The 27,931-nt window shown below is 36.4% G+C and overlaps 1 protein-coding gene across 3 annotated transcripts in view; it reads left to right on the forward strand.

Annotated features, from left to right (window-relative positions):
* The window catches only part of WDR70 (WD repeat domain 70), a 126,512-nt gene extending 99,096 nt beyond the window's left edge, over positions 1–27,416 (forward strand). For all 3 annotated transcript variants that reach the window (XM_039709748.1, XM_039709750.1, XM_039709749.1), the window contains exons 14-18: positions 14,434–14,534; positions 15,929–16,008; positions 18,705–18,821; positions 19,157–19,319; positions 26,933–27,416. In XM_039709748.1, coding sequence (XP_039565682.1) covers positions 14,434–14,534; positions 15,929–16,008; positions 18,705–18,821; positions 19,157–19,319; positions 26,933–27,017 — 546 coding nt within the window. In that variant the 3' untranslated portion in view covers positions 27,018–27,416. The remainder of the gene's footprint in view (positions 1–14,433; positions 14,535–15,928; positions 16,009–18,704; positions 18,822–19,156; positions 19,320–26,932) is intronic.
* The last annotated feature ends 515 nt before the right edge of the window (positions 27,417–27,931 follow it).

Genomic DNA, 27,931 nt, shown 5'->3' on the forward strand with positions numbered 1-27,931 from the left:
AGGTGTTGAAGCAGTAGAGCTTCCCTGCTCTAGTGTTAACATTGCATTTCTCAAGGATTTTTGTGAACCCTTCTAGATCTGTGAAATGAGACACAAATCCTAAAATACAATGTTTATGTTGTTTACTTCACTAGTTATCATGGTGAAATGCCTTATTGTGACAAAACCCATTCTTGTCCATGAGACCAGATTAGTGGTTACTCTAGAATGTGTTTCTTGCTCAATTTGTTGCAAAAAGAAGGCATCATTAAGAAATCCATCAAAAACACCTTTCTCACCAGTTACTATAAAAACCTAAAGCTGAGAACCTGTAATACAGAAGGGTCTGTTCATGGCTTGAGCTGACCACCTATTCCCTTGTGTAGAAGGGAAAAGCTCAATACCATAGATGAAAAGGTCCTTTTACTCTTGTGGTATACAAGTAAACTTATGGGTGGTAACAAACACCCATAATGTGTGTTATTTCACCCATAGGAGAGGGTGACATTACAATAGAATTGCCACTGATAAGTATGGCAATGTATGCTTATGTCTATTTTTATTGGAGTATTTCAGGTTAGTGATTTTGTCACTTAGTTCCAGGATACCATTTTCTCCTTCTGCACTTTTTTAAAGCAAGCACAACAGGTTATCCTAGCGCAGTAGAACAAACCTCCTTCTGTTGGATGTTGTTTATACACCACCTCCTTTGTATTTTCTTTTCTTTTCAAATCCTGCTTTCTCCATTAGTCTATCTGAAGGTAAAATCTGCTTATGGATGGATTTCTTATATCTATAATTTTTGTGGTAGCTGTCTTGGAAATTAAAAATGCTGAATTCTTACCAAAGCAGAAAACAAACACATGTTTTCTTTCCCTAGAAGAACACCTGTTTTTATCTTAAACATATAATCTAAATAGAAAGAGGTTTTATATGACTTTGGAAGTTTTACTTACTGCTAAATAATTTCTCCAAATACAGCAGAAATTGGCTTTTATGTTTTTCTCCTGTGGAACATACCAAACCACAAACCAAGCTAACTTCATTAGAATTTCTAGGGGATTTTTATTTTCTGATACAAGCCTCATAACCAAGTATTTTTAACCTTTTTCTGAGAGAAAGCATGAATGCCTCAGTATCTCCTCTGAAACTTCATGACAGAGAAAAACAAACAACTACATAAGATAAAGTGCAAGAAGTAGATTTTTGTAGGAGCTCTTCTGTCCGTGGGCACCAAAAACAAAAAGAGTTTCATAATTCCATTCACAATGAATTTGAACTCCTTAGACCTGAGTGTTTGGAGATTGTCATGATGCCATCTCCTTTTAGTAATGGTCATGTCAATAACAGTGTGCAGAAACTTCACTTAAGCTGCAAGAGGGAAAAGCTTGTCAGTGGTTGATCCTGTGTCTCCAAAATCACTTAAATACTGAGAACTACTGCTCGAGATCAGCAGCCAGTCTTACAGCCAGTCTTTTTTTGCATTCAAAGAAATTTTTGTTTTCATTTAGTAACTTTGTCTTTTAAGTCTTGGAAATTAAGGGTATGTTTACCTGCCAAGCTAGATCATGCTACAGGGGAGTCCACAAAAGATTATTTTGCTCCCACTTTCTCTTAGAATCAGGAGGTAAATTTCTGTTCTTTGTTTAAAAATGCAAAAAATACATGAAATGCAGACCCAACAGTAAGAAACTGTCAATAAACAACTTCATTGGGACCACTAATATAGTAAAATTTTAAGTATGTGTATAAGTCTAAGCAGGTTCATAATTTTATACTATAAATTTGTATAGGTGCTGATATTTATATGGTACTTTTTAAGACTGTAGTAAATCACTTTGGTCTATGGAGTTTTAGTGCTGCTGGTTTTCTTCATTTGTAGTTATAAAATTTAAGACTGTCATCTGCTTTGCACGGTGGAAATGAAAATAATGGAACCAATAGGTGAAGAATTTAGACAAATACTGATCTTATGACATAATTTTCAGTGAGTCAGCACTACCAATACCTGTACAACAAGTCTATTTAGTTTATAACTTTAACTCTACACATCTAAGGAAAACACAGTTTAGCATATCAATCTGAATCTAAAAGAAGAATATTTCCTATAAACGGTCATACAAAATAAAAGCAGTATATATTTTTAAGGTCTTTCTACTGTTTGTATCTTTTGGCTTTTTCATTAGTGTTCTTTACTTCTAGTGTTCGTCTCAAATTACTGTGTTTGATGAAATACAAATGCATAAAGGCATGCTAAAAGCAAATGAATGTTCAAGAAGCTGGCTTTTATGTTCTGTAAGCAGTAAATGCTGTTTGTTGGAAAGATCACTGGTCTGTAAACTGTAAGATTAATATCTTGTGTGTAGTTTATCAAAGTATTTTTTTCAGCAGTGTAGTAATTACTTTCTTTCTACCAGCTGCTTTCCTAGTTTCCATTTTTTTCCTTATACTGTCAAAAATAGCAGTTAGCATTTAGCATTAGTGTAATTAAAGATAAATACATATTGTTATCCAAGACTTCAGTTTGTTTTCTGCAACTAAATGTTACACTTCTATACATTTTCCATATTAACTAGTGCTGAAATACATAATTTTACTCTTCCTGTTCTGGGTTTTTTTAGGTATTACAGAGTTGAAGTTATGCTATGCTATATGTGTAATAAAAGCACAAATGCATCAATATCTGTCTGTGCAAAGAGCCTGATCTGCTCTCATTTCTAATGAAATAATTTCAGTGATTTCAGTGAGATTTAGTCCATATTGCTAAAGAAAAATGGCATCTTTAGTAACTTTTTGAAAGCAATTGTATAGCAGTTTAGTGGTAGAATGTATATAATCAAAATAGCAGAAAATCTACTGAGATTTTCTCAGTATAGTGTAAACTGTTCATGTGTTACTATCTTAATTTCACTAGGATTTTTTAAAGGGTAATGCCAACAAGCCTAGAAAATTGAAAAGCAGTAAAGAGCAGTAAACATTATCTTAAACCTCCTTGGTAAATAGCCAGTGAAATTGGCCTGTGAGTGAACTTAGTGGGTAATGAGAAAATATTTAATGGGAATGTTTGACCAAAGCTGTGTCTGGCATTCCTTTCCATCATACCACACAAACCTTTTTTCACCTTTTCTTTCAAGTTTTCATGGGAAAATCCATTACTGTTTCGGAGCTGCTGAAGTGAAACCTTGTGGTTTTACTAATAGGCTAACAGTCTGACTAGTTTCTGCTGTAGTGGCTGGGTACAGAATATGAATTTGCTTTTTTCCTCCTCTATTAGTGTTTTGTTTTTTTGTTTCTCAGCCACAATCTGTGCTTAAACAGCTGTGTTGTTATGTCCACTCTTGAATGTCATCCCACCATGAAGGCATTAGGACTTTCGTGGAATTCAAGCTTCTTAGATAAATAGCAAGGCTTTTTGAAGAAAACTAATGTCAAAAGAGCTGGAGACCACGGGCTCTCTCTCTGGCCAGTAGCTGGAGGTGTGAACAGGACAAAGACAAAATTGTTGGTTCTTCTCTGACCATCCTTTCTGCTTTCAATGACTGCTGTTTTTGAGATATCTTGATGCAGATAGAGGAATTTTGCAGTTAATAGCATTCAGTGAATTATTTTTTCCCTTGAGTTTATCAAGGAGAGAAATCACCCGTGCTGCAGGTTATATGGCGGGGTCCTTTACTTACTGCAGGTTACATCAAAATTACATCAGGGCTGGAGCTCTTGCCTCTGCCACTCTCATAAGAAAGCTGATGCTCTGTGTGGAGTGCCCCAGCCTTGCTCCGGCTCAGTGTGTACAGGTAAAATTGGAGATTTTGAGGGCTTTCTGCTGTGACTGATCATGTTTACTAAATTGTACAGAATTCCGTCTTTTTAATGGAACTTGGAAATACTCTGTTATGAATATTTTTTTCTGCCTCTTCTGTCTTTTTCTGTCTCTTTCTTTCCTGTCTTGACAGTATTATTTATGAAAGGTTCTTCCACTCTTTTGTCAAATAATTTTACAATAAAATAAGTTAATTAAACTTTCTCAATTTGAGCATTAGAGGCTTATTTAATCTGAAATATTAATTGCATACAGTACCTTTTTTCATTCAGTTTACATGGTTAAGGAGACTTAAACAGATGGCAAGAAACAATACTGCCAGAATTTGGGGTTACAGAGCTTAAGTTCAGAAACTCAGACGCTGTTTCCCTTTCTTTTTGTCAGATAGTGTGAGAGGCAGGAAGACCTGTAGCTGCTGTAGAATGAGGTCTCACACTTGGAATATGCAGTCTGGAAGGGAAGGGAGATTTCAGTGCCAGATGAAGGCCAGGGAGGATTTATTCCTAATTCTTGCTTTGGTTGTGCAAGCATGGGAACCAGTTAAAAATACCTAGTGTATGGGAAAAAGAAATGGGTACACAACATTTCCCCCCGTGTCAGTTTAATTTTAAATAGCTGTGGATAGGCACTTGAATCACTCTTACATGTCTGTCATTCATTTGGCTACTTCCAACAGATCACCCTGTAGTTATCCTCATTACAGACAAGATTGATCTTGGCAGCAGTAGAGTACTTATTTTCCCCATATGGAAGGGACCAGTATTACACCCTGTTACTGCCAAGCAAGGATGGGCACTGAGAAATTAAAGAAAAAAGAAAAAAGTTGTATAGTTACAGGAATTGCTGATTTTTAATGAAAATTGAAGTAATAATTTAATTTAAAAATGAGCTGAGAATATGAGTTTGTGTACATTATAAAATGAGATGTACAAGTTTTTAAAATATCCCACAGAATTTTGTAGATAAGCTGCAGTCCATAATTATAGATTTATGGTTGTTTTGGGAAACCTATTTCTGTTAGGAGGATTCTTCAATATTTTCTTAGTTTCTCAAATATAAGCAAAAGTTAAATTACTAAATACTTCTTAAAATACCTCTAAGGGATGTTTCAGGAAGGTCTTCTGAGACAAGCTATAAATAAAGCTTCTTTTTAGATGAAAGAATTAAAAGGATAGAAGGAATAAGGAATATGAGCCTTCCAGCATCTTTTATGCTTATGGCTGCTTTAGGATTGCAGTATTTCTTTCCTTAACCTTAAATAATATAATTTTCTATTTATAAGGTGCAGTAATATAGTAAAGGACTTTTCTACTGTGGCCCATTTCACTGAGATTTAAAGCTTTTCTTTATTTCAGAAAAATAAGTTCTTTTAACTTTTGCAAGAAATCATCATGCAACTTCTGTTTTGGGGTTTTTTTTGTTTGTTTGGGGTTTTTTTTTAAACCATTTATTTTTATGGAAAATCCATATTTTCCACAGTAGTTAAATTAATACAATATTTAAGGCCCAGTAAACTTACATGGTTTCTTAAGTGAACAAAAACACCCTCTAGTATAAGAGGTGAATCACAGGAATGTGTTTTCTTTTGTAATGTGGTAACCTGTCAATTTTTATTTTCTGTTTCCATATATATAAGGACAATGTGGTCCTTCCCTTTGTGTATCCTGGAGCAGCAGTACTTTGTTTTAGGGGAGATGTCACTAGAGTTTTGAGCTATACAAAGTAATAAGCTGTGAGGGTTTTGTTCCTGTAAAGGGAGTGGGAGTGCACATGAAGGTTGTCTCCCTTAGTTTTATGATATATGAAGATGAAAGTGTAGTTGTAATTGTAACAGACCAAGTGTTTGAAAATGCCTGACATTGCAGTTACAAGGGAAACAGGTTGCCACCTTAAATTATTTTTTTATTCATCAAAAGAGGAAAATATTGTTCAGTGGCTCCATGCTCTTGTAAAAATATATTTCATAGCTGTACCTTGAAAGTTGAGCGATACAGCATTGTTATCCATGTTTTCTATATTGAAATCCTTCTTTAAAATAATGGCCTCTGAAAATATTTTAGGGTATTTCTGGTTTCTACAGAAATTCTACTCCAGTTCTAGAGAATTGTAAGTTTTGTCCATTTCTGACCCATTTTCTGTTGAATATTTCCACATATTTTCTAAGTCATGTTTCACAGGGGAAAACCATTAAGTATTCCCTCCTCCACTACTGTATTCACATGTGTATTATAATTCTAATGATAGCAGGTCACTACATTGTAGATACTCCCTAACTTCCCACCTTATTTATTGTAGTTGGCTCTTTTCCTTGGAAGAGCTCCAGGGGAATCTTGAACGTGAAGATTTTTGCAATTGGGGTTTACAGTAGATTTTTAAATATAATATTAGTACATTTCTATTATGTGAGCAGCCTTTTTTTAAATCAGAGCATACATAGTATTAACATGTGTTAACCGCATTTTTGCTCAAAAGAAGAAACAAGGTGGAAGCATTCGGTGTTCAGCGTGGCAGACGTTTGAGAATGGCACACTTCTAAATCTGTTATTTAACTTTTTTATTATTACTTAAAACTCAGCAGTTTTATAAGAGTTACACAGTTTTATCCCTTATTCTGGTGCTTCCAGGAGGCTGACCAGCTGTTTCCAGGTGGAGAACAGCATGGCAAGCCAGGTAGATGTCTGTTGTGTCTCCACTCTGCTCTAAGACACCCGTGGAAAGAGATTACAGAGTGTGCAGGAGGAATTGGCATAATTATCAATGATCTTTGATAATTGTATAGAAATGATGGTATTTCTGCAGATAGATTGCTATTATCTATGGATTAGAATTTCAAGTTTCTGAATTTTTTGTTTTTTAATTTTTCCTTTAAATTCCAGTTGCTTGGAGCTGGTGAGAAATTATTTGTGAAAATGTGTTGAAACATTTGTTGAAACTTGCTTAAAAAATCCTTGGGGCCTGTTGCTGAACTTCATGGAGTATGCATGAGAGAAGTGTTTTCTTCTAAAGCATTGAGATCTTTGAGACAGACTTTTTTATTGCCTCTAAGTTAGAATGCATTTGGATCTTTCCTCATCCTGAGATTTTTAGTATATTTTGATTCATTTTCCTCTCTTTTCTTAAGTAGTGTATGCATTCTTCTTGTGATGTGTAAAATAAAACATGACAAAAGTTTTCTTTGGTTCATGAAAACTGTGAGCCACATAAAACATGTCTGTGAAAGTTTGTACAAAGACTAGATTCATATCCACTGCACAGCAGTCTAAATATTTGAAGTTTCTCAACAGTTCCACACCTTTATTATAAAATGGAAAAGCTTGAGAGCCCCTGCTTTAATATCTTTCCTAATTACAGAAGTTGTTTAAAAGTGGTAGTAACCAAACAGGAATGGGGAACAGTCTTGTGGTGGTGGGATGTTGTCTTCAGCAGTTGGCATCTAAACTTTTTATGTTTTATTCAAAGACATTGAAACTGTATTGAATAAATGGAGATGTTTTCCTGAAATAACTTTGTACATTTCCCTTCTCCTATGGGGAGACATTTTGCTAAAGTCAGAAGTACTTAATGTACAAGTCCTAGAACTATGGAAGATAAAGCTGAAAGGCTGTGCTGAGATTTCATCCCTCTATCCAGCCCAAGTTTGAAATTGCTTACCCTTCTCAAATACAAATATGATATAAACTTAGGTAACAGATGATGGTAGTTCATTATAAGCTACCTAAGTAGTATTATTTATTACATTTTGAGCTCCTGTGCTGCAAGCGCAAAAGATACTGGAAGTGGTTCTTCACTTTAAGTATGTAGGACAGTTTTATAGCAGAAAGGACAGAATAGATGTGCTATATAAACTAGTTGCATGCATACTTGCACTGATATTGACAGACAAGGCTTTTTTCCGAAAGACTGGAATTTGTAGTGATTACATTTAAGATAAAGACTCAGTTCAGTCAGAAAAGCCCCTCTTAGCAACTGCTGGGGTCACTTGTCCTTATGGAATCCACGACCACAGTCAGAATGTCATTTTATATATTTGCTATCTTCCCTGCTGACATGTCCCTCATCTGGCTGCCTGGACAGCCAAGTGCAGGGAATCCAAGCAGTTCTGTTCAAACAGAGCCCATCACATACCGTCACAGCCACTGAAGCAAAGCTTTCACATGGGAAAGAGAGAAGGTTTGTTTAAGTTTTTCTTCTCCTAACCGAAAATATTTTCTTCGGTCAGCAGCTCCTGCTTTCACTTTTTTATTGTATAGCTTCAGAACAGATTCTGAGGAATTATTTATTATATTGTAGGTTAGGAAAGGAGTAAGCAACAAGGGCAAATATACAGTTTTTTCTGTTTAACCCCTATTCAATTTTTGATATCTCCACAGCTACACCTGATTTTTGAAGCTAAGGTTTTCAAGATTTGTTGGGCAGTTTTAGAAGTTTGTGTCTGATGTATTCTTTCTGCACTAGGAATATTCAATATGGGTGCCAGGATTCTTTATCTTGGACTGTGGAGCTTCATTTAAGTAGCACAACATGCTGTAATATAGATCCTCATTAGTTTTCTGTTTTTCTTTTATAGCTATTTTGGCCACTGTACACTGTAAGGATTCACCTGACCAAATATAGATGTCTACAGCTGATCCAGTCACCCTAGGCTCCTTTTCTAATCAACAGAGAAAAATAAACATATTCAGACTGTGATTTTATCCGATCCTAAAATAGATTTCTCAAATAGGTTAGCTGAAGTCCACTGTAAAATGCTTATTTCTCTCTGTTAACTTTAAAGGGAGACATTTGTAGACATTTAAAGAATAGATCTCCAAAGATTAAAAGTGTAGACATGTTAAGTTTGATGAAACAAGTCCCACCTAAACTCTTCACTTCCCTCTGTGGGTGTTAATATTGTCTTCTACTAAAGCGCTAGAACATTTAATCTCTCATTTTCTGACCTTGCCAATAGCAAAGTAGGAGATAATGCGTTACTTTTGCATTCATTTCTGTTGATTTAAGAATTTTTGACTGTAGGCAATTCACAGGAGAAAAGCCTGCCAGTCCATGAAAGGCTTGTGCTAGCTGAGAGCGAAGCCTACGCTCTCTTACTTGCACCTGATTTCCCAACAACTGTCAAAACATCAGCAGCTTCACCATGGAGTTACTGAACTTCATCTAAAGTGTAACGCTTTTAAAGAAACATCAAATGCTTATGAATTCTTGTTTCATAGGTTAGAGATGTGTGAAAACCTAGGATTAGCATGTTTCCATTTTCTGTATTTATCTGAAATTAGCAGTATTTTTTTCTAGTGGCTATTTGGAAGATCACTTTTGATTTTCCCTGTTTGCAGGTGAAATTTTGACTGCACAATCAGCACAGGGAAAGTATGAATGTCTGGTATTAGCTGTATGTCAGAATCATTAAGTAGAGCTTTCCAGCTTCTCAGGGTAGTTTACTGTAGGGATGGAAGTAGATAGATGTAGTCTACAAAGCAGATTTGTTGTCAGTGTTTTTATTTAAATAGTTAGCACTAACAGCCGTGGGAGGAGACAGTAATTCAGTAGACTTTGCCTAAAAGTCTGATAGCTGCTCTTAACTGGTTAGTCATATGTAGTGTTTTGGAGCAAATGTATAAGCCAGTTGAAAGACAAAAACAGCCAGAGAAGAGTGAAAGTGTGTACCTGAAGTGAAAAGAAAAAAAAAAAGGAAAATGTCTATTTCAAGAGTACATAACTGATATGGAAACACGTTTTTCTTTCCTCTACCCTGCATGGCAGGAGAAGATTTAGTAACGAACTTGAAAAAGCTGATACATTGTCATGCGTTATCTGAAAATACACTTTACATGAAATGTTCATTTTCAAAGATAACTACATGGTACTTAACCTTAAAACTTAACTGTCTTTAGAGAGAAAGGGTAGTTTGCAAAGAAAACAGTGCCTGTCTGAGAAGCACTAAGACCTCCTCAAGGAGGGAAAAGAAGTTAAAATGTCACTGTAAAATATGACCCCTGTAATTCACTTTTCATTTTGCAGTAGCAAGGAGAGAATAAAATTCTCTTGACCTAAGTGCTATAGAAGTTTATGGTGATTTCTGTTTATGTCCAAAATATGAAAGTTCTTGGAATGTTTTGGAAAATGGTGAAATCATTATCATGCCAGTCTTGTTGCAATTATGATCTCCATATGCATACACACATACATGTCTGTTTAATAAAATTTTGCTAACAGAAAAAGATTAACTGTTATCATGGGGCTTGTTTACATAAAAAGTTAGTGAGATTTTGTTGGATCTGAGCTGAGATGCACCAAATAAAAACCCAATTATTTTGTACAAGATCAGCTCACAGATATGTAAAATGTTAGTACAGGAATTCAAGAAGGCAGTGATGGACAGAAACCTGAATCTTCCCTTAATCTTTTGCAACAGAGTGAAAGAGGATAGAGGTGAATAATGCTTTCAAGAGACATTCTTTATATGTGCTCTTGTTATTTTGTTACATAATGAGCAACATCATTATGAGCAACCATTTTGGTAGATTGAAAAGATACCAGTAAGATTAAATGACTGCTCAGGCTCTGAAATGCTGCAGAAAAATCTTTTAGGTCTAAAATATAACATTTATGTGAAGACTGTATATACTCTGTAATTCACAGGAACTAGGAATACTTTCTGCATGATGCAGCATTGATTAATGCATTTATGTTTTTTTTTCTTTATATGTTTTATCACAGCGCATCCTCTCCGAAGCTTTTTACTATCCAGATAACCACTGCTAATGTGTGATCTCTAACCATTCATAATCCCTCTTACTAGAAATAATTAACCTTCCTGCCTAACCTGTACTGACCCCTCTGCACTTCCCATCCTGGATCAGCTCTATCCACACTCTAAAACTGAGTGGTTTTATCTGAAGTGTGGTCCAGGGAACTGAATTTTGCCTTTTCTGTTGCAGTCTCAAACCATCTTTATAAGCAAAAATCCAGGAAAATTCTTCCAGTCCTTGACATCAGTCAGTTTCATGACCTTACCAGCTTCATAGATTCATCTTAGGGGGTAAATTTTCCACTCCTATGCCACAAATCATTTAAATCTTTTCTTGCTGACCTTGTAAAATGCCCTCTCTGCATGTTTACTTCTGTCAGGGTGTTGCCCAAGTACTCTGGAAAGTTTCAGCTGAGGTAATTAGCTTTTGCTTGCTGACAAATCTGCTTCAGTTACTCTTCACCGTGCCTGTTAAACACTGGGCTGTATTCCTAGGCCAGAATAAGTGTCCCATTCCATGTTACAAAAAATGAGGCTTCAGTTTCTCATTTAGAGACACTGCTGTTAACTCTTGTCAAAGCACTAGTGCGTGTTCAATACCAGAAAAGCCGTATGTGTAGTTGTCTAGTGTGCTCACCTAGATAGAGAATAACCTGACAGAAAAATTATTTGGTGTTGTTTACTGTTTACCTGCAGCAACAGCTCTGTTTACATGACACAAAGGGAAATACAGAGGTGAGAACAGACTGATAGGGGTGAGACTATTTGGGAGCCACCCCAGAACTGCCTACAGACAATGACACCCATTGAATCTGTTCCAGCCTCTTTCACAGTGATAATCAAGAGGGTAAATTTGCAGTGTTTCTCTTTTGGGTAATATTTTTAATATTTTCCCTGTCTGTCTTCACAAAAATAATTTCACAGTGTTTTCCCAGTATTTCCTAATGCAAGCTACTGTGTTTGTATATGAACAGACATTGCCAAAGGCTTTTCAGATTTATTTAATTTGAAGAACTTAATGCTTTTGCCATAGCAAAAAACCAAAACAACTTTTAAATCATTACTAGTAATTATCTTTTGTAATTTTCTTATAATCACAAAGCTGGCCACATCAGTCTATGAAAAAATTATTTTCAGGATTTTTATGACAGGCTTCCAGGACTTCATGCTCCAAAAGCATAGTGTCCAAAACATTCAGCCAGCACAGAAATCTTTTTTCAATGTTGAAGATGTTTGCGTGATGATACATTCTGCATTTTATCATTCTTCTTTGTTACAAGACATTTTCCATTTGCTAAGCTATGACGTGACATTTTTTTACTTACAGAATCTACGTAGGTTTTTCTTGTTTTAAATGAATGAAAATTATTTGCAGTTTGTGGTTGGGTTTTTAGGTTTTTTTATAGTAGGGCTGGTTGTACATTGAAACAGGATGCTGAAAGAGGCTGTCAGGTTTCCATCCCAGAAAGTATTAAAAAACAAACAGGGTGATATCCTGCACTGTCTGTAGTATCTCCCGCTTGGAGAAGGCTTGTTGATTTTGTCATCTACAGAGCTCTCTTTCAACCACAATCATTCTAGAGTTGTGAAAAATTCAGTATCAGTAGATGGGTGCCTACCTACATGCGCACCAAGGCAAAGGCACGAAAACGCCTCTTTATCTGCAATGAACATAAGTGCCTGGAGAGCTGGGAGGTAGCACCTTCTTTGAGATGGAATTTGATGTTTAGCATTTACACTGATAAAGGTGTCTACCTGAGTTATTCTAGGTGGTAGCAGTTGAGAAGTTAGAGGCATCAAAGAATAAATGCTCTTTAAGTGTTAATTATTTTTGCGTGATAAAGATTCTCCTTACCCTTCCCTCCCAGTACTAAGACCTAGCCTACAATCATCCCTTTGTTGTGCAGTTAATTAGAATTTTGACTTCTTTAGGATTAAATGATTGGAAAAATTTTTCAGGATATAGTTTAGGGATTCAGTATTTTTGTATATTTGAAGAATTGTCGGTTTCTAAAATAATCTAAAATCCACAGAAGTAGTTTTTATTATTTCTTATAAAGTAGGTTTATATACCAGTGGATTGATCAAATTACTTGCGTGTTCGGAACTTGAGTTTGTTTAGTTTTTAACAAATTATATTTTGGGAATGTTTTATGGTTTTGAAAGATTTATAGGGCTACATTTAATGGCAGTTTCTTTTGCCTGCACTGTAGCACGTGCCATGGTGGTTTTAAGTGTGCTGTGCATGTTTGACAAGTTAGAAACTCAGCAAACTCCATCAGTGCTGAGCCACACTGTCTCAGGCTTGTTTTTGTTGGCTGGTATCCACTACCATGCTATAAAATACATTTACTTGACAGAAGAAAGTGGAGAACCACATTAACTACAGAGTTTAAAAAGGCTGGCTAACCACATGCAATAAATATTAATAGAAGAAAAGGCCACCCACCTTTGACCTTTAATTTTTGTTACTAGCACTGGTGTTTTAGAGTTAGTTTAGCATTTTGAGCATTATATAACAATATGTAAAACTCTTACTTAAACAACTTATTAGCAACTCTGTATTGTGTACTTCAGGTTTACCTCTAAAAATGTTGTTCTGTAGTTTTCTTGTAATAAGCAAACCAGGTTTATTTGTACCTGTAAGTAAATGGGAAAGTGTAATGTTATACGTAGTATGTAGGTAGGAGGATGCTTTGCTGGGGAGCCATGTAAAGAATGGCTGTTTGATTAATGAAACTTTGACTCACTCAGTTTTTCTTCCTAAAAGAGAATACAAAGCAGAAAAAACAGCTTAGGAGAAGTGTCATGCATCATCTTGGTAAAATGAAGTTCTGTGGTAAAATGAAGTTCTGATTCACGATGGCTGAATGGGCTTCAGAATTTTTTCAGTATTTTTAATGTTATGTGTCTGCTAGCATCAAAAAAATGGAGGCTGAACCAAACCAGAAATAGTATGGAGCATGCACTGGGAAGCTGGAGGGAGAAGAAAAGGAAGACTAGAAAAGGGAGCATTGTTCCATTAAATACTAACAAGATAATGCATCTTGCTAGCTCTTATTTGTTACATAAGTGGCACAAACCAACTTCAGCCTTGGACAATATCCATTTAAGGCATATTACTGTCAGTCAAAAATAGATACTTTCTTTTGTGTTTTTGATGAGATGTGTTGTCCTTTGTGGCAGAATGCTCCCACTATGGCTCTCTGGAGTCAGAAGTTTGAATCTTAGAGTTTCTGTGCTGTCCTGCTGAATCAGACTCAGAACAGTACTCACATGGAGATTCAAAGTCACATGTAGAACAATACTCTTAATGTCTGAAAATGAATTTCCCTGCTGACCAGAAGGATGACAGTACTGTGAGACATTGGCTCCAAATACCAAGTTCTTAGTGTTGTGGGAAGAAAGAAGCAAGAGTGAAAATCAGCATCTCTTCCGTTTCTGCAGTCAGCAAGTGAAAAGGTCAACAGCGTATGACAAGAAGAGGAAAAACAGATAAAGTGATGAATGAAGTGGAAGAATTAAGAATTAAAAATAAGAATACAGAAGTCATGAGGGCCTGAATTGCTATATCTTATCTGAAGTACTTAATTGTTCTCCTTCAAATCCCTCTTTAACTTTCCATTTTCATTGTGCCCATAAAGACCCTGGCAGATAGTCTGTAGAAACCACTGGTTATCACACTGTCATCAATTTTTACTTCCTTCCTTGGTGTTGTCACTCCTTTTACATTGTATTCTGCTCTGGAGTTATTCAGTCATGTATTCACATGCTCATTCGTATGCTTAGGCTTGGTCCTGCTACAGTGTGCTGCGCTCTTTGACAATGTGAATATTAATTCTAAGATCCAGATGAGTGACCAACTAATCGTTAATATCTCACTCTATTTCAGAGTGTTGTGCGTTGCCTTTGGCATCCCAAGCTGAACCAGATCATGGTTGGTACTGGAAATGGTTTAGCCAAAGTGTACTATGATCCTGTAAAAAGCCAGAGGTATGTAATCATCATTTATTATGGTGTTTTTTTCCCCTCAAATTTAGCATGATTCTGTGATTCAATGATTATAGTAAGAAAACTGGTTTGGTAACATTCGTTTTGCAGAGTTCTAGTTATTCAGCACCAGTAGAAAGAGAAAAAAAATAACCTAAAATGTTTGCTTATGAAGAGGGGCACTTTTTCCACTGGGCTTCTCCTTTTGCAGTGTGCTGGCTGTTCTACCTGAATTTACAAATGCTTTCATTTATTAATTGCATGAAATCTGCACAAAGAACAACCTTTCATCCTGTCTGTTGGAGATTGTTGAGGAAGTGTTACTGAGTGGGTATTTATTGTAGTTAGGTCTTTGTATTGTATTCAGGTTTCTTAATGTATATTTTCTTCCTGAAGTAAAAATCTTGTTTAGAAGCATCATACTTCAATGCTAATGAAGCAATGCTGGAAGACCCAGTTTGACAATGTGCAAAGCAAGGAAACACATCCCCACGTTTCTTTTAGTCTTCTTCACCACTCTCATTTATCACATGAGGATTTTGTCTGTATATCTAAGGGAAAGGTGGTACTGATTTATCAGACAGTGACTTGCCAACCTAGGATGAAGAGGGCCTATAAATACTTGGTTTGTGATTAATTCTCTTTTAGGAACTGGCACATTCTTCCTTCCTGTCAGCTGGAAGGAAATGTACAATTCATTGATACTGAGTGGAATAAATAAGGTGTTCTTCCTATGTATGTGGTATCTTTGTGTTGCTGGCATCCTAAACCAAATTGAGTTCATGTTTTCTGTATACTTACTGTCACCTGGGCACTTCTGTGTGAAGATGAACTCTGGTTTACAAGATTATCAGAAATAAGTTTTATTTTCTGATTTTGGCAGTTTAGAGAACGTGAGAGTTGGTCATCACTTTTTGGACCACAGAGTCCTAGTGCAGTTTTGTGCTGGTTTATTTCCTGGTATTTACCATGAGGAGGTAAATACCACTGGTTTAAATCAATCTTGCTGCAGCCAGGCTTATGCAGTCTTTCCTGCCGCAGTGTTACAGGCACCTCTGGTTAGATAATGGCCAGCTCTGCTGCCTAGGAAAAAGTATATCAGGAGTGAGTGAGTGCCCAGGTTTGGAGAGCAGCACTTCCAATGTGCACACTAAAGTACTGTGGACAAATGAAGTGTGAAATGAATCTTCCACCCTTATTTCTGCATGTCATATAAACTGCTCTGTAACAAAAACACTGTAATCTCCCTACCCTACTTCACATGAGTGTGAGCAGGCAAAGATACACACATTCATGAATATTTAGAGTGCTGTATAATTTTGTTGAGACTGTCTTGAATAAAAACTGGTTTCTGTTTGGTATAAACAGACTAACTGAACTGCTCTGTTTCCTCCTAGGGGAGCAAAATTATGTGTGGTCAAAACAAAACGAAAAGAGAGACAAGCAGAGACTCTCACGCAGGATTACATTATAACACGTAAGTAAATTTAAACATATCTTTATAGTAGAATCCTTGGCTCATTCTTAGGTTTGAAATTATTTGCCGATTGTTCAGCTCTATTTTTTCTCCTCTAAAAACCAGTCTTTCATTAAACATTGATCACTGGTGTCATATATTGGTGCTTCATACAATTTTTTTATAGTGTTGCACAAACAGAAAGGTATATCTAATCTATATGCTCTGTAAATTGTTAATAATGGTTGGTTTCTTGATTGTGGCGCTCCTGAAAGCCTCAAAATTTTTGGAGCTTTTTTACAGCTTCAGTTTCCTATTACTTAATTGTGGAATGTAGATGGATTTAGGAAGAGTCTTGCCATTTTGCAATACCAGTGACAAAATCAGAGATGGGAGATAGGTCTTGAGCAAATAACAAATGATTTTTCAAAATTTAACTACTGAAGTTATACAGGGTTTTAAATAGCTTAATTGTCCCTAGCCTTGGGATTTTCTGAGTGCTTGTGTTTGTAGTAAGGACCACTGACACATAAGAACTAGTTATCATTGCTACTATAAAATGTTCCATGATCTGCCTTTTCCCAGCAACAGATTTTACAGTGGAATGAGGGAATTAACTGAGAGATTTTGACCATCACCATTAGCATTGCCCTGTGTAGTGTTTCCTCATGTGGAATGACAACAGTCACGTGGTTGTGGTGTGCTGCTTCTCTTCATCCTCTACCAATTCCAGGGTGTTCAGTTCTGATTTCTAGTAGTCTTAGTTTTACACATTCTAAAACCAATGCTCTATAAAACAGACAAGTTGTTTGTCAGCATAATAAAGAAAAAGTGCTTTAGAATGAGGAAGTTTGGGCAGTCTTGGTAACTAGACCTATATCAAGGCACTTTGGTTCTGGGTTCCCATCTTGGCCACTTTCCAGCCGCAGCTGTCTCCAGCCTACCTTACTGCTGCAGATGTCCAGCTCCAGTTTTTGGGAGCTTAAACCAAAGATCAGGGGTATTCATCCTCATTGGGTGCTCTTAATCCATCCTTACAACATGCTTCACTGTAATGCTTTGTGTGCACTGTCATTAGTGTTTATATTCTAAAGAACTTCAGTGATCTTTTAAAGCAAATTCTGCTTAAAATCCAATGGAACTTGAGTGTTCAATGCTATTTATAAATGTCATTGAAAGATACAGGTCCCAGTTATGCAAATTTTTTTGGATTTTATCACCGAATTCTAGCTGATTAGCTGTTTCTTGCACATAATTTTGAAACTAAACAAAGATTTTTCCATACACATCAATGCACAAAAATGTGTTGTAAGGATTTGCTTAGCAAATTTTTTTTTCATATTTTGGAAACTTTTCAGAGGTTAGATGTCTGTCTTTTAAATTTACAGATAGAATGGGGAAGACCTGAAGATCTCTGAAGTGCTTTTGCAAAGTGAACTGACCCCTTTTTTCTTCTCCTTTTTTTCCCCCCTCTTTTTTCTTTTTTTTTTTTTGTTTTTTCAGATCAGATTTCTTGTTGCTCTTTAATATCAGAATTGCCTGTAATGGCTACTTAAAATTCAGGAATGTTGTTTTAAGGGATTAAGTGTCACTTTTAAAACACAGGAATACACAGCATGCTTTTCCCTTAGACAGCCTTGACTCCACAAATGGCAAAGGCTTGGATCTGTGCATTAGTCACCTCAGATGCTCTGTGGAAACTGATCAAGATTAGTGTCTGCCAGAAAATTGTCCCTGGCATTTAATACTTAATGAAATATGCAAAAATAACACTTAAACATTTTTTTCCAAAGATCTGCTGTGTGTCACCAGTCTGTGACTTCATTCAGTCTAATAAACTGAATACAGAAATAAGCTGAAAACTCAAGCTGATAAGTGCCTGAATGCTCCCTGATGGGTTTTTTTTTATTCAATATAGAGATGATGCTCCTAAATTTAAGATTTGTTTGGTTATTTTTTGTCTTTATTGGATCATTTGACCGCTGCACAGTTTCTCAGGTTTTGGGATACAGCAGCAATGAGCACACCTGTGTGTGAGATCTAAGCCTTTCTGCAAGAAAACCATGCCCATTAACATGGTGTTACTCTGTTGCTGACAAATGACTCTCTTGTCTGAGTCCATCAAAGCCATTACTGTGACTGAAGATAACACTTCTATGAGGAAATAGAAGTTCTAAATCCTGACAATTTAGCTAGACTTTCACAGTTATGATATTTTCCCAATGGTGATTAATCTTATTATTTAAGAAAGAATATGAATGTGACTTCATGTGCATAAAATTGCATTTGGAATCATTGAGGGGTTTCTGCTCCATTCTTTGTCATATCCAAAAATGTATCAAGCTCCTTGTCATGCTCTTAGAATATGAGAAAGCTGAAAAAAGATGGGAAGTTTAGAAAAGAGTAGGTGATTGGTCACAATGCTGATGTTGACAGAGGTATGAATTAAATATGCATAAACTACAAACAGTAATTCAGATGAAAGGTTCCTGCCTGCAGGAGCCCTGATATCTGACTGTTTTCATCTGTGAAAAATTCAGCAGAAAGAAATGCCTGAAAATACAACTCATTAAACCACTGTTTGGATATGGGACTAATGGGAGCCTGCTCCTGACACCTCTTCCTTTGCAAGAAAGAATCCAACTCTTTGTATTTAAAATGTTAAAAAGAAAAAGGAATTTCTAACATTTCATTTTGTCCAAACTCTGACCCTTCAGCCCATGCACTTCCAATGTTCCGTGAACCACGACAACGAAGCACGAGGAAACAGCTGGAGAAGGATAGATTGGACCCCATGAAGTCTCACAAACCTGAACCTCCAGTAGCAGGAGCAGGTAATCTAGGCATAATCATTTTGAACTCTTGTATGCCAAAAGGGCCATCATGCTTTGGTTCTACACTCATTTGGATTTGCATTTTTTGGGTGTTGACTCTAGTCTGTAGTTGTATGGGCAGTGTCCAGCACTTTAAGACATTGATGTCTCACTGGAGTGCTTGCCTGCAAAAAATTAGTAATTACAATGGTTTACTTTGAGTCACATAGTCAGTAAAACACCCATGTGAATGCAGTTCTAAGTTAAGCCCTTCCTATAGCATTAAATAACGTCTTTGTTGTATCAGATCACCATTGCAGGCTCTTTTTAAAATTATTTTTCTCTTCATGCCACAGGTCGTGGTGGCCGTGTTGGGACTCACGGGGTCACCCTGTCATCATATATAGTCAAGAATATTGCCTTGGACAAGACAGATGACAGCAATCCTCGAGAGGCCATTTTACGTCATGCGAAGGAAGCAGAGGAAAATCCATACTGGGTGGCTCCAGCATATGCTAAGTAAGGAAACAACTAAGAATACAAGTAACATTTCTGTGGGCCAGTAGGAGTTTAATTAAAATAGATGTTTCTAATGCTATACTTTGCCTTTTTTGGATTGCTACCACAAATTTGTAAACCAAGAATATACTCTTTTATAAAGATACGAGTTTCCAGGAGGTTAAATTCCTGAAATTTCATATTTCCACTACTAAAATGTAACCTGCCAGTGCTAGAAGTTATTTTAAAGCCTTCAAAGTTGATTTGAGCTTAGAATCTTCTCCAATTCGGTGTCTTAAACTGCAATATACCTTTTAATAGGGTACTGTCCCATTGGTGTATTGAGATGATATTTCAGCACACCCTCTAGTTCTGACTGATTCTTAGATTAAACCTTCAAAATATTTATATGATGTTATGACAGGATGATTTCTCAACTGTCATAAGTTTTTATCTAAATTTTTCCTGCATGAGGACCCAAGTAATTGCCTAATTAACTTGGTTTTAAAGGTGCAGCAGTATTAAAAATTGCTACTGATAACAATTAAAAGCTGGTAAAATCTCCCACCAAAAATTCAACACAAAGAAATAAGTTTTCAGGTGTTACCTAAGTTAAGGAGCCTTATCAATATTTTTGTGGTAAAACCTTGATAAACACACAGAATCACAGCTTTCAGATGATGATATTTGTTTGGTGACTTGACCCACGTGTTCACAAAGATAACTAAATAGCAGTTCAAAAGCAGCTTGAGAGTGTCAGTGACCCAGCCTGGCTTTGAGCAGGTAATTTAATAAGTATGGTACAGTAGTAATTGATTAGTATGGCATTTGGTGTTATACATCAAACCAATGCATTATGGAGTATCACTCTTGGTACCAAAGATGGAATATTTGAAAGCCTAATTCTGTAGCAATTTTTTTTGTTGTAATGAATGTGTTAAGTATTTATTTTTAATTGTTTGATTGCAAGAGAGGAAATATATTCAGTATGTGTAGGCATCTGGTTTTATTTGAGGAATCCATCCTCAAATACAAGCACACATTCCATCAGGTAGATAGATATGTCAGCATATTTTTGGCTTACTAACGTCATTGATTGTATATTAAGTTTCATCCCCAACACCTGCAGTGTAGTAGACATGAAAGTTTTAAAACAAAGCTGTGTTAGAGGAGGCTTACTGTGTCAGGTGGCCAGATCTCATTACAGTGCCTTGTTAAAGATGTGGCTGCAGGGGAAGAGGAGAGCTGGCTGAGAAGTGGGCAGGATGCAAGTCCAGACTGCTATTAACTTACACACCAGACGGTCCTGTGTATGTGGGGGAATTGGACTGCAGCCAGCAGCACACTGCCTTGATGGCTTTGTCAGCGATAAATCTCATGGCGGATGAGAGCCTCAAGCCATCATCCTTGCTTTAAAAGCTTCAATTTCAGATGCACTCTCTGCAAAGAGCATTAAAAAACTCCCAAACAATAATAACATGATCAACAACAACACAACAACAACAACATCATAATAATACAATGAAATGCAGAAACTTGATTGTTTTGTGTTCTTAGTTTTCAGAAATTCAGGACTTTATTAACAGCCACATAAAGCTGTGCTATTATAATATAATATATATAATACAATAATATATGCTATTATAATTATATCCTACATCTGATTTTATGAAGCATGGATATTTAACCTATACATAAAATGCATTTTACAGATGTAATTAAAACTTATATTTAATAAAATATGCAAATTACAAGTAATAGATCCAAATTATTATGCAGTACTGGTTTGTATACAGGACAGGTGCTTTAGCCATAGCATAAGTTACACTATAGATTTAAGAATGGTGATATTCTGATACATTTTGAAAATCATATACTGTCTTAAGACCTAAAAACCATACAGCCAGTATGTTTCATTTTTTAAATAATGTTTATTCTTTTACTACTTTATTCTTCTGCTACCAGTTTTTCCACCTTTCTTGTAGTAAATTCTTACTTAAACATGGTATAAAACTATCCACTTGATATATCTTTTGTTTGACAAGGCTTTTGGTTTTGTGCTGTCTATGCACATAAAGTTTTCACTCTTCTTCTTCTGAAAATGTGTAAGGAAACTATAGTTACTTTGTTTTCTCCAGGGATAGTTATTAAATAATTTTAGATTGAGAAGATTAAGAATGTTCTTTTCTGGTTAATCAGTTTTCATAACTTGGAATATGATAACTGGATTGATTTGTCTGTTCCTGATCCATAGTGGCTACATCATTCTCAAACAGTTAACAGATTTAATGCTTTTTCAATTGTATATGAGGGAGAGTGACTTTTGTGCATGGGGAAGTAGTGACTGGACAAAGGGAAATGGTTTTAAACTAAAAAAAGAGAGATTTATATTAGGTGTTACAGAGAAATTCTTTAATCAGAGTGTAGTGAGGCATAGAACAGGTTGCCCAGAGAAGTTGTGAATGCACCGTCCCTGGAAGTGTTCAAGGCCAGGCTGGATGGGGCTCTGAGAGGCCTGGTCTGGTGGAAGGTGTCCCTGCCCATGGCAGGGGAGTTAGAACTGGATAATTTTTAAGGTCCCTTCCAACCCAAACCATTCTATGATTCTATGATTTTCACTTCAGTAAATTTTCTAAGAAATGCATGGCTTCTGTTAGTTTGCGCATTCTATGTAAAAATATATCTTTTTTTTTTAGAGTTAAAGATGCATGATTTACACTTGAAGCTGAATATTCATTTGTATTATTTATCACTTGAAAAATTTTTTAAGCTTGTTATCATTAGCTTGACCTTTCTGTTCCTCCTGACATTTGAGCCAAAAAGGAGGGGGAAGTACGTAAGAGGCAAAAGAATGGGTGAAAAACAGATGCTGCTGAAAAGGATACTGGAGGTGATAAGAAGTACATGCTGAATCAGGAGATGACATGTCACAGAAACCCAATGTGAATAAAGTGTCAAATAAGATGTGATCAACACAGCAGAAAAGTCATAATGAATGAGGATAAGGAAAAGATCTTGAGATTTCTCAGGAAAAGGCTTGTTAGAGTCCTTGGCAAGAGCCATTCCAGTGGAGTGAAAGGAAAGGAAGGACAGATTGAAGATTTCAAGTAAAGAACTACAGGAAAGGAACTTGAGGCATCAGTTGTAAATGTTTGAAAATTACATTCTTTGTGAGCTGTTTGTTTGAACACAGCTGTACAGATATACTATAATGACTTCAGATGTCCCTCTGAAGAATCAGCAGGAATTACTAAGCATTGTAGCTCAGTGCCTAATCAGATGCAGCTTTCTTCTGTACCAGAGAGAAAGTGAGGGTGAAATTTCCTTCCCCAACAAGGTAAACTGGAGCTAGTGAAAATACCTTTAATTTCACTGATGTTACCCCTATTTTGCAGTCTTTCTCATTGCTGCTTGTCACTGTCAAAAGGGAATGACTTGAAGCAAGAGTCTGTAGCTGTGTTGTGTTCACTGAACTTTTTCTCAAGGGCAGTCCCAGTCTGTGAAGTGTTAGTCATGTAATGACTTGAGTATTGTTAGATGAAAAATCAGGACTAAGCAGAATGTCTTGTAATAGCAGTCTTGTTGGCATGCATTGTTATATTTATCCTAAATATTATTTTGTAAATTGGTAATTTTGAGAGGGAAGCCCCTGAGATTTAGAAAAGAGTCAAGCTGGTTGTTGGCATAAAGAACAAAAAAGGCTCCTGGTGCTAAAAACCTTAACTTTTCCATGTGGAAGTGACCTTTATGACATTATTCTGGTTTCCATGCATGCTTGGAAATCTTTTTTTCTTTGTTTCAGTGTAATATAAACACAAATTTCAGAAGTTACTTTGACATGAGTCACATGTTGTGATATGCAGTTGTCATCTCCAGCTGGTTGTGCTGCTGCAGTATTATTTATCTGCTAGTCTGTGATCCTCACATGTCAATGAGCTACTTTTACTGGATCCCTGAAAAGCACTTAAGAAAAACAACCCATAACCAGAGGGATTATGGTGACACTAAAGCAGTCTTCATGGCCCCTGGAAGTTTTCTAGAGGTCTGCATGTCTGAATATATTGAAAACCACTGAAGTAAAGAGAAGTACATAGTATAAATAAATCATGCTAGTTTGTTTTCCCACTTTTGTTTTCAGCCTGTTGCCATAATCCACAATAGGAATGCATTTTTCAGTGTATTAGATACTGGTTTCAGCTGACAGTCATGTGGAAACACAGGATCACAGAACAAAAGTTAGGTAGGAAGGGAATGCCTGAAGTCATCTAGTCCAAGCTCCTTCTTAAAGTGTGTTCACTGCTCAGATCCAGTTATACTTGGGTTGTTCTGGAGTTTGCTCAACTAAGGTTAAATATCCTCAAGGATGGAAATTCCCATACCTGTCTGGGCAGCCTGTTCTCGCTATTTGGTTGCCAGGCACAGTATGCCCTTGCTAAGTCCATGCTGGCTGTTCCCCACCACCTTCATGTCCTTCATATATCTGGAAATGCCTTCCACTGGGATTCATTACATAGCTTTCCTGCAAATTGAGGTGTGTAATTCCCCAGGACCTCCTTTTGCCCCTCACAAAGATGATAATTACTTTCTCTAGCCATTGAGACTCTCTCCTAGTCACCATATCATCTCAGTGATGACAGAGTGCCCTTACAATGACCTGGGCCAGTTCCCTCAGTACCTCTGGATCTACCCATGTGATATGGATTTTTACATGTCCAATGAGATACAAACTCTGTCTTCCTCTTCCTGTTGGAAATGTCTCAGTCCCTACCAAAGACTCAGCTATAGTCTAGGAGTGCTTGCAGGCCTGAGGATAGACCTTTTCAGGGAAAATGGAGCCAAAAAAAGCACCGAGTGTCTTGACCTTTTCCATTGGCTATATCAGTGGTTTACCTGTTCAATAAAGCACATTTTCCTTCCCATTCCTTTGGCTGTCAGTGTAGCTGTAGAAATCCTTTGTTCTTGCCTCAAATTTCGTTTCTGTTTCAGTTCCATCTAAGCTTTGGGTCTCCCAATCTCTGTGTTCATGTAATGCCTCTGTTCCTCTTAGCTGAGGGTGTCCTTGTCTCCTTTGTGTTCTTCCCTTTTGGAGTTTGTGGTTTTGGTTTATCGCAGTCAGATCCATATGCATCCATGCCAGTCTACTGCCAGGCTGTAGTTTCTGCAGATGAAATGTGATCTGTTTTGAGGAAATTGCCTCAAATATCAACCAGCTTTCCTTGGGCCCCTTTGCCCTCCATACTATTATGCCATGGGATCTGCCAAACAGATCCCTAAAAAACTGAAATCAACCCCCAAAGTCAAGTATAAATGAAACTGAGAAATTTGATGGGGAGCAACAACACAGCCCTCAGAAACAAGGATACTTAGTACAAGAAAACTTGTTTTGATAATTTTTGTAAGAATTTTTGTAATGATACAGCAAACTCCTACATTTACTGCAGTAACTAAGCAGAAAAAAATGGTGTTTAAATTAGATTAAATGATCACTGCTAATAAAGCAATAACAAAAACAGCGTTTTTAAGTGGTCAGGCATATGAATCACCCTAGATGTCCCAGTTACAACTATGTACCTTGTGGAGGTGGAACAGTTTATATTTCAGCTGAGACTATACCTATTTCATGGTAATTTTAAAAAGTAAGGTAGCAAGCAGGCTTGACTTCCTCTGTATATTTTTGCTTTAGCTGAATACTGCTAGATTATGGCACAGCTTCTCTTTTCTTTTTCTTTTTTTCTCCTCCTTCCCCTACCTCAGCTTTCCTGTATTACATAGACCTTTTCTGAAGTCTGTGCCTTTCTTCAGTGCCACTCATATCCTGGAGAAAACTTAGGTTTTGTTGCTTGTTTCACAAATTTATTCATTCCTCACTCGGAAATGTTTATCTGAATTATGACAGTTGCAGGTTTGTAGTCAGAAATTATGGGCTTCCACTTGATTAGTTGTGCTTTAATAATGAAACTCTTAGTACAGAGGTCATCCTAGAGGACATTTAGATGCTTTTCATCTATTGTGGTGAAAGGAGAGTACATTGCTAAAATGGGCTAAATAAACCTTTGTCAGTATATCTTTGTTGGAAAAAAAGAGAAGATTCCATACATTCTTCCTTTTCAGCAGCTAGCAAAATCCAGTATTTCAGCCAATAAGGCCTTCATCCCTGGTGTCTGTTTTAGATTCAATGTTGATTTTCTTTTTCCTTTTTTTTCCCCACTAACTTCTTTCTTCAGCAGTGGGTTAAGTAGCGTTTATATAAGTATTTTATAATGAAAACTTAAAACTGGAAAATATTTTTAAATCTCATTTATGCTTTCCATGGGCAGTAGGACTCATGTAACTTCCACAGTATGGGTCCTCATCTGGGCGCAAGGTCTGCTGCAGCCTGCACCCAGGGAGCACGTGCCAGTCGGAGTTCTTCAGTAGGGCCACCTCTGGAATTATCAGCATGACCCTTTCCTCCATGGCAAGCTTGGAGGGTGGAGGGGCAGGCAGGGCAATAGAAGGATTGTGCATGTAAGGGGAGTTGTCTTTGACTAGTGTTGGTGATTTTGAGCCTATTTGTGTCACATATTTAACAAGTGGAGAATCCTTCTCTGTAAGAACTGATGGCTTGCTATTACTCTTTGAAGTCAGAGGCAATAGGGGATTTTGCCTATTGTGCTATGTAAGGCAGGCACAATTTTGGTGAGGTTTGTGCATTTTGTAGAGCTTGCCAAATAACAGTTATTATAACAGTAACACTTCACATCCTTAGACTGATACAAAAACATGAGTTAATATAATAATGAGATGATGACTGCCTTGGGTGCATTTTATACTTTGTCATGTTGAGAAGTTGAGCACAACCAGCATCAGAAATCTGATCATTTCAGCTCTGCAGTGACTGTGCTGAGAGTTAAGTTGTAAAAGGGGACCATGCAGTTGTTCAAGTGTAAAACAAGGGAACTGAATGTCCAAACAATTTATTGAATTGCTACTTGATACTGTGTTCATTTAGAAAGTGAACAGTAATTACTTTTGTAAAGTTTAAGTGGTATTTAAAGTTCAAACAAAGAGTGGAGGAATTGATACCATCAAGCTTAACTGTCAGATACACTGCGTTCTTATATGAAGATCATTATATTTTTTATGTTACAGTAGTGTTAGATAAAGTCTCTGGGGAAGAAGCTGTTTTTTCATGCATGGGCTTAGCCAGAAACCTGGCTTAGCTGTTCTGTTTTCACTTACTGGCTGTTGTGTTCTGCAGTGTATCAAAATGGAAGTTTCTTTTCAAAAAGTCATGGAATGACAAGGCCAGTGGCTCTGCTTTTTGAGCATGGAATTAAATGTATTTGCTCCTCACTTCTGTCTTAATTTTATTAATGGAGTATACAGATAGTGATTGTAAACTAATGAGGAAATAATACTTGCAGGACATGTGTGTTTGTTGTGCTTGTTTGTCTGTGAGCTGCAGATTTCTTCAGTTCTGAGAAGGTTACTTGATAGGTTATTGTCAAAAATAAAAAATGGTCAAGTCTAGGATGCTATTTTTTTAAAGTCTCTATATGTATCTATTTTGTTGGTGTCTAGTGCCTGTCAAATACAGTTTCTAATAAGTACTGTAGTCTGACCACTATTTTAATCTTTTTAATGTTTTCTAGAACGCAGCCAAAAACAGTTTTTGCAGAAGTGGAACCAGAAGATGATGAAACAGACAAGCCAGAGTGGAAAAAACGGAAAATTTGAAAAGTAATTTGTTTAAAGAATCATTTCGGAGCATTTGAAACAAGATGAAACATTTCTTTCTTCGTTGGGGATAGTGGGTCAGAATTTGAAAGCAAGTATTACTTCAATTTATAAAACTTGCTGCAGTATAAAAAGGGATTGTTGAATTACACTGACTTAATCCCACATCTGAATTTTGTAATAAGGAATTACTTATATTGTGCAAATAACTCCTGTATGTCAGTTACTTAGCTTTGTGATTTATGGAAATATAAGTGAAAATTATTTCTTTATAAATAGTGAATTCGTTATATTGCCAAATGTTGGGTTTTTTTCATTACTGCCAACTTTACAGATGCCATGTCATGACAATGTTCAATGAATTTAAGTGTCCAAATAAAACAGTACAATTTCTCAGACTCCTTTTTATTTTTTCCAGTTAAGAGCTAACAGATTACTGCTTTACAAGTGCAACAAAGTTTAGATTAGTTATTGTGTAATATTCAAGTTTAGTTGATTTGTTTGCTCACATGAGTTACAATTCAGTTCACACTCTTTGAATCTTAGAAAACATGTTTTCTAGTGCCTGTACTTCTTTGCATGATGTTCCTTTTCAGTATGTGTAGTATCTACAGTAGCACTGTATACAGCTTATATTTTTTAAAAAATATGAAATTGCAATGGACAGTTACATAATTTAGTGTAGTAAAAATAATGTGCTTATTGCCAAGTTGATGCAAAATTTTTTTGAGGTTTGTTATCCCTCTTTGTTTGTCTCGTTAAGTTTTAGGAGGGAGCAGATGTGTATATTTAATACCAGGTCTTTGTGTGTATTGACTTTGTTGTATACCTGAATTATTATCCTGCCTCACATTTTCTGAAGACTGATACTATTCTTTATAAAGTAGTTTGTCTGAATATGGAAAATTCTCATT

This window comes from Passer montanus, unplaced genomic scaffold, assembly GCF_014805655.1.
Source record: "Passer montanus isolate IOZ18808 unplaced genomic scaffold, ASM1480565v1 scaffold22, whole genome shotgun sequence".
Lineage (NCBI taxonomy): Eukaryota > Metazoa > Chordata > Aves > Passeriformes > Passeridae > Passer > Passer montanus.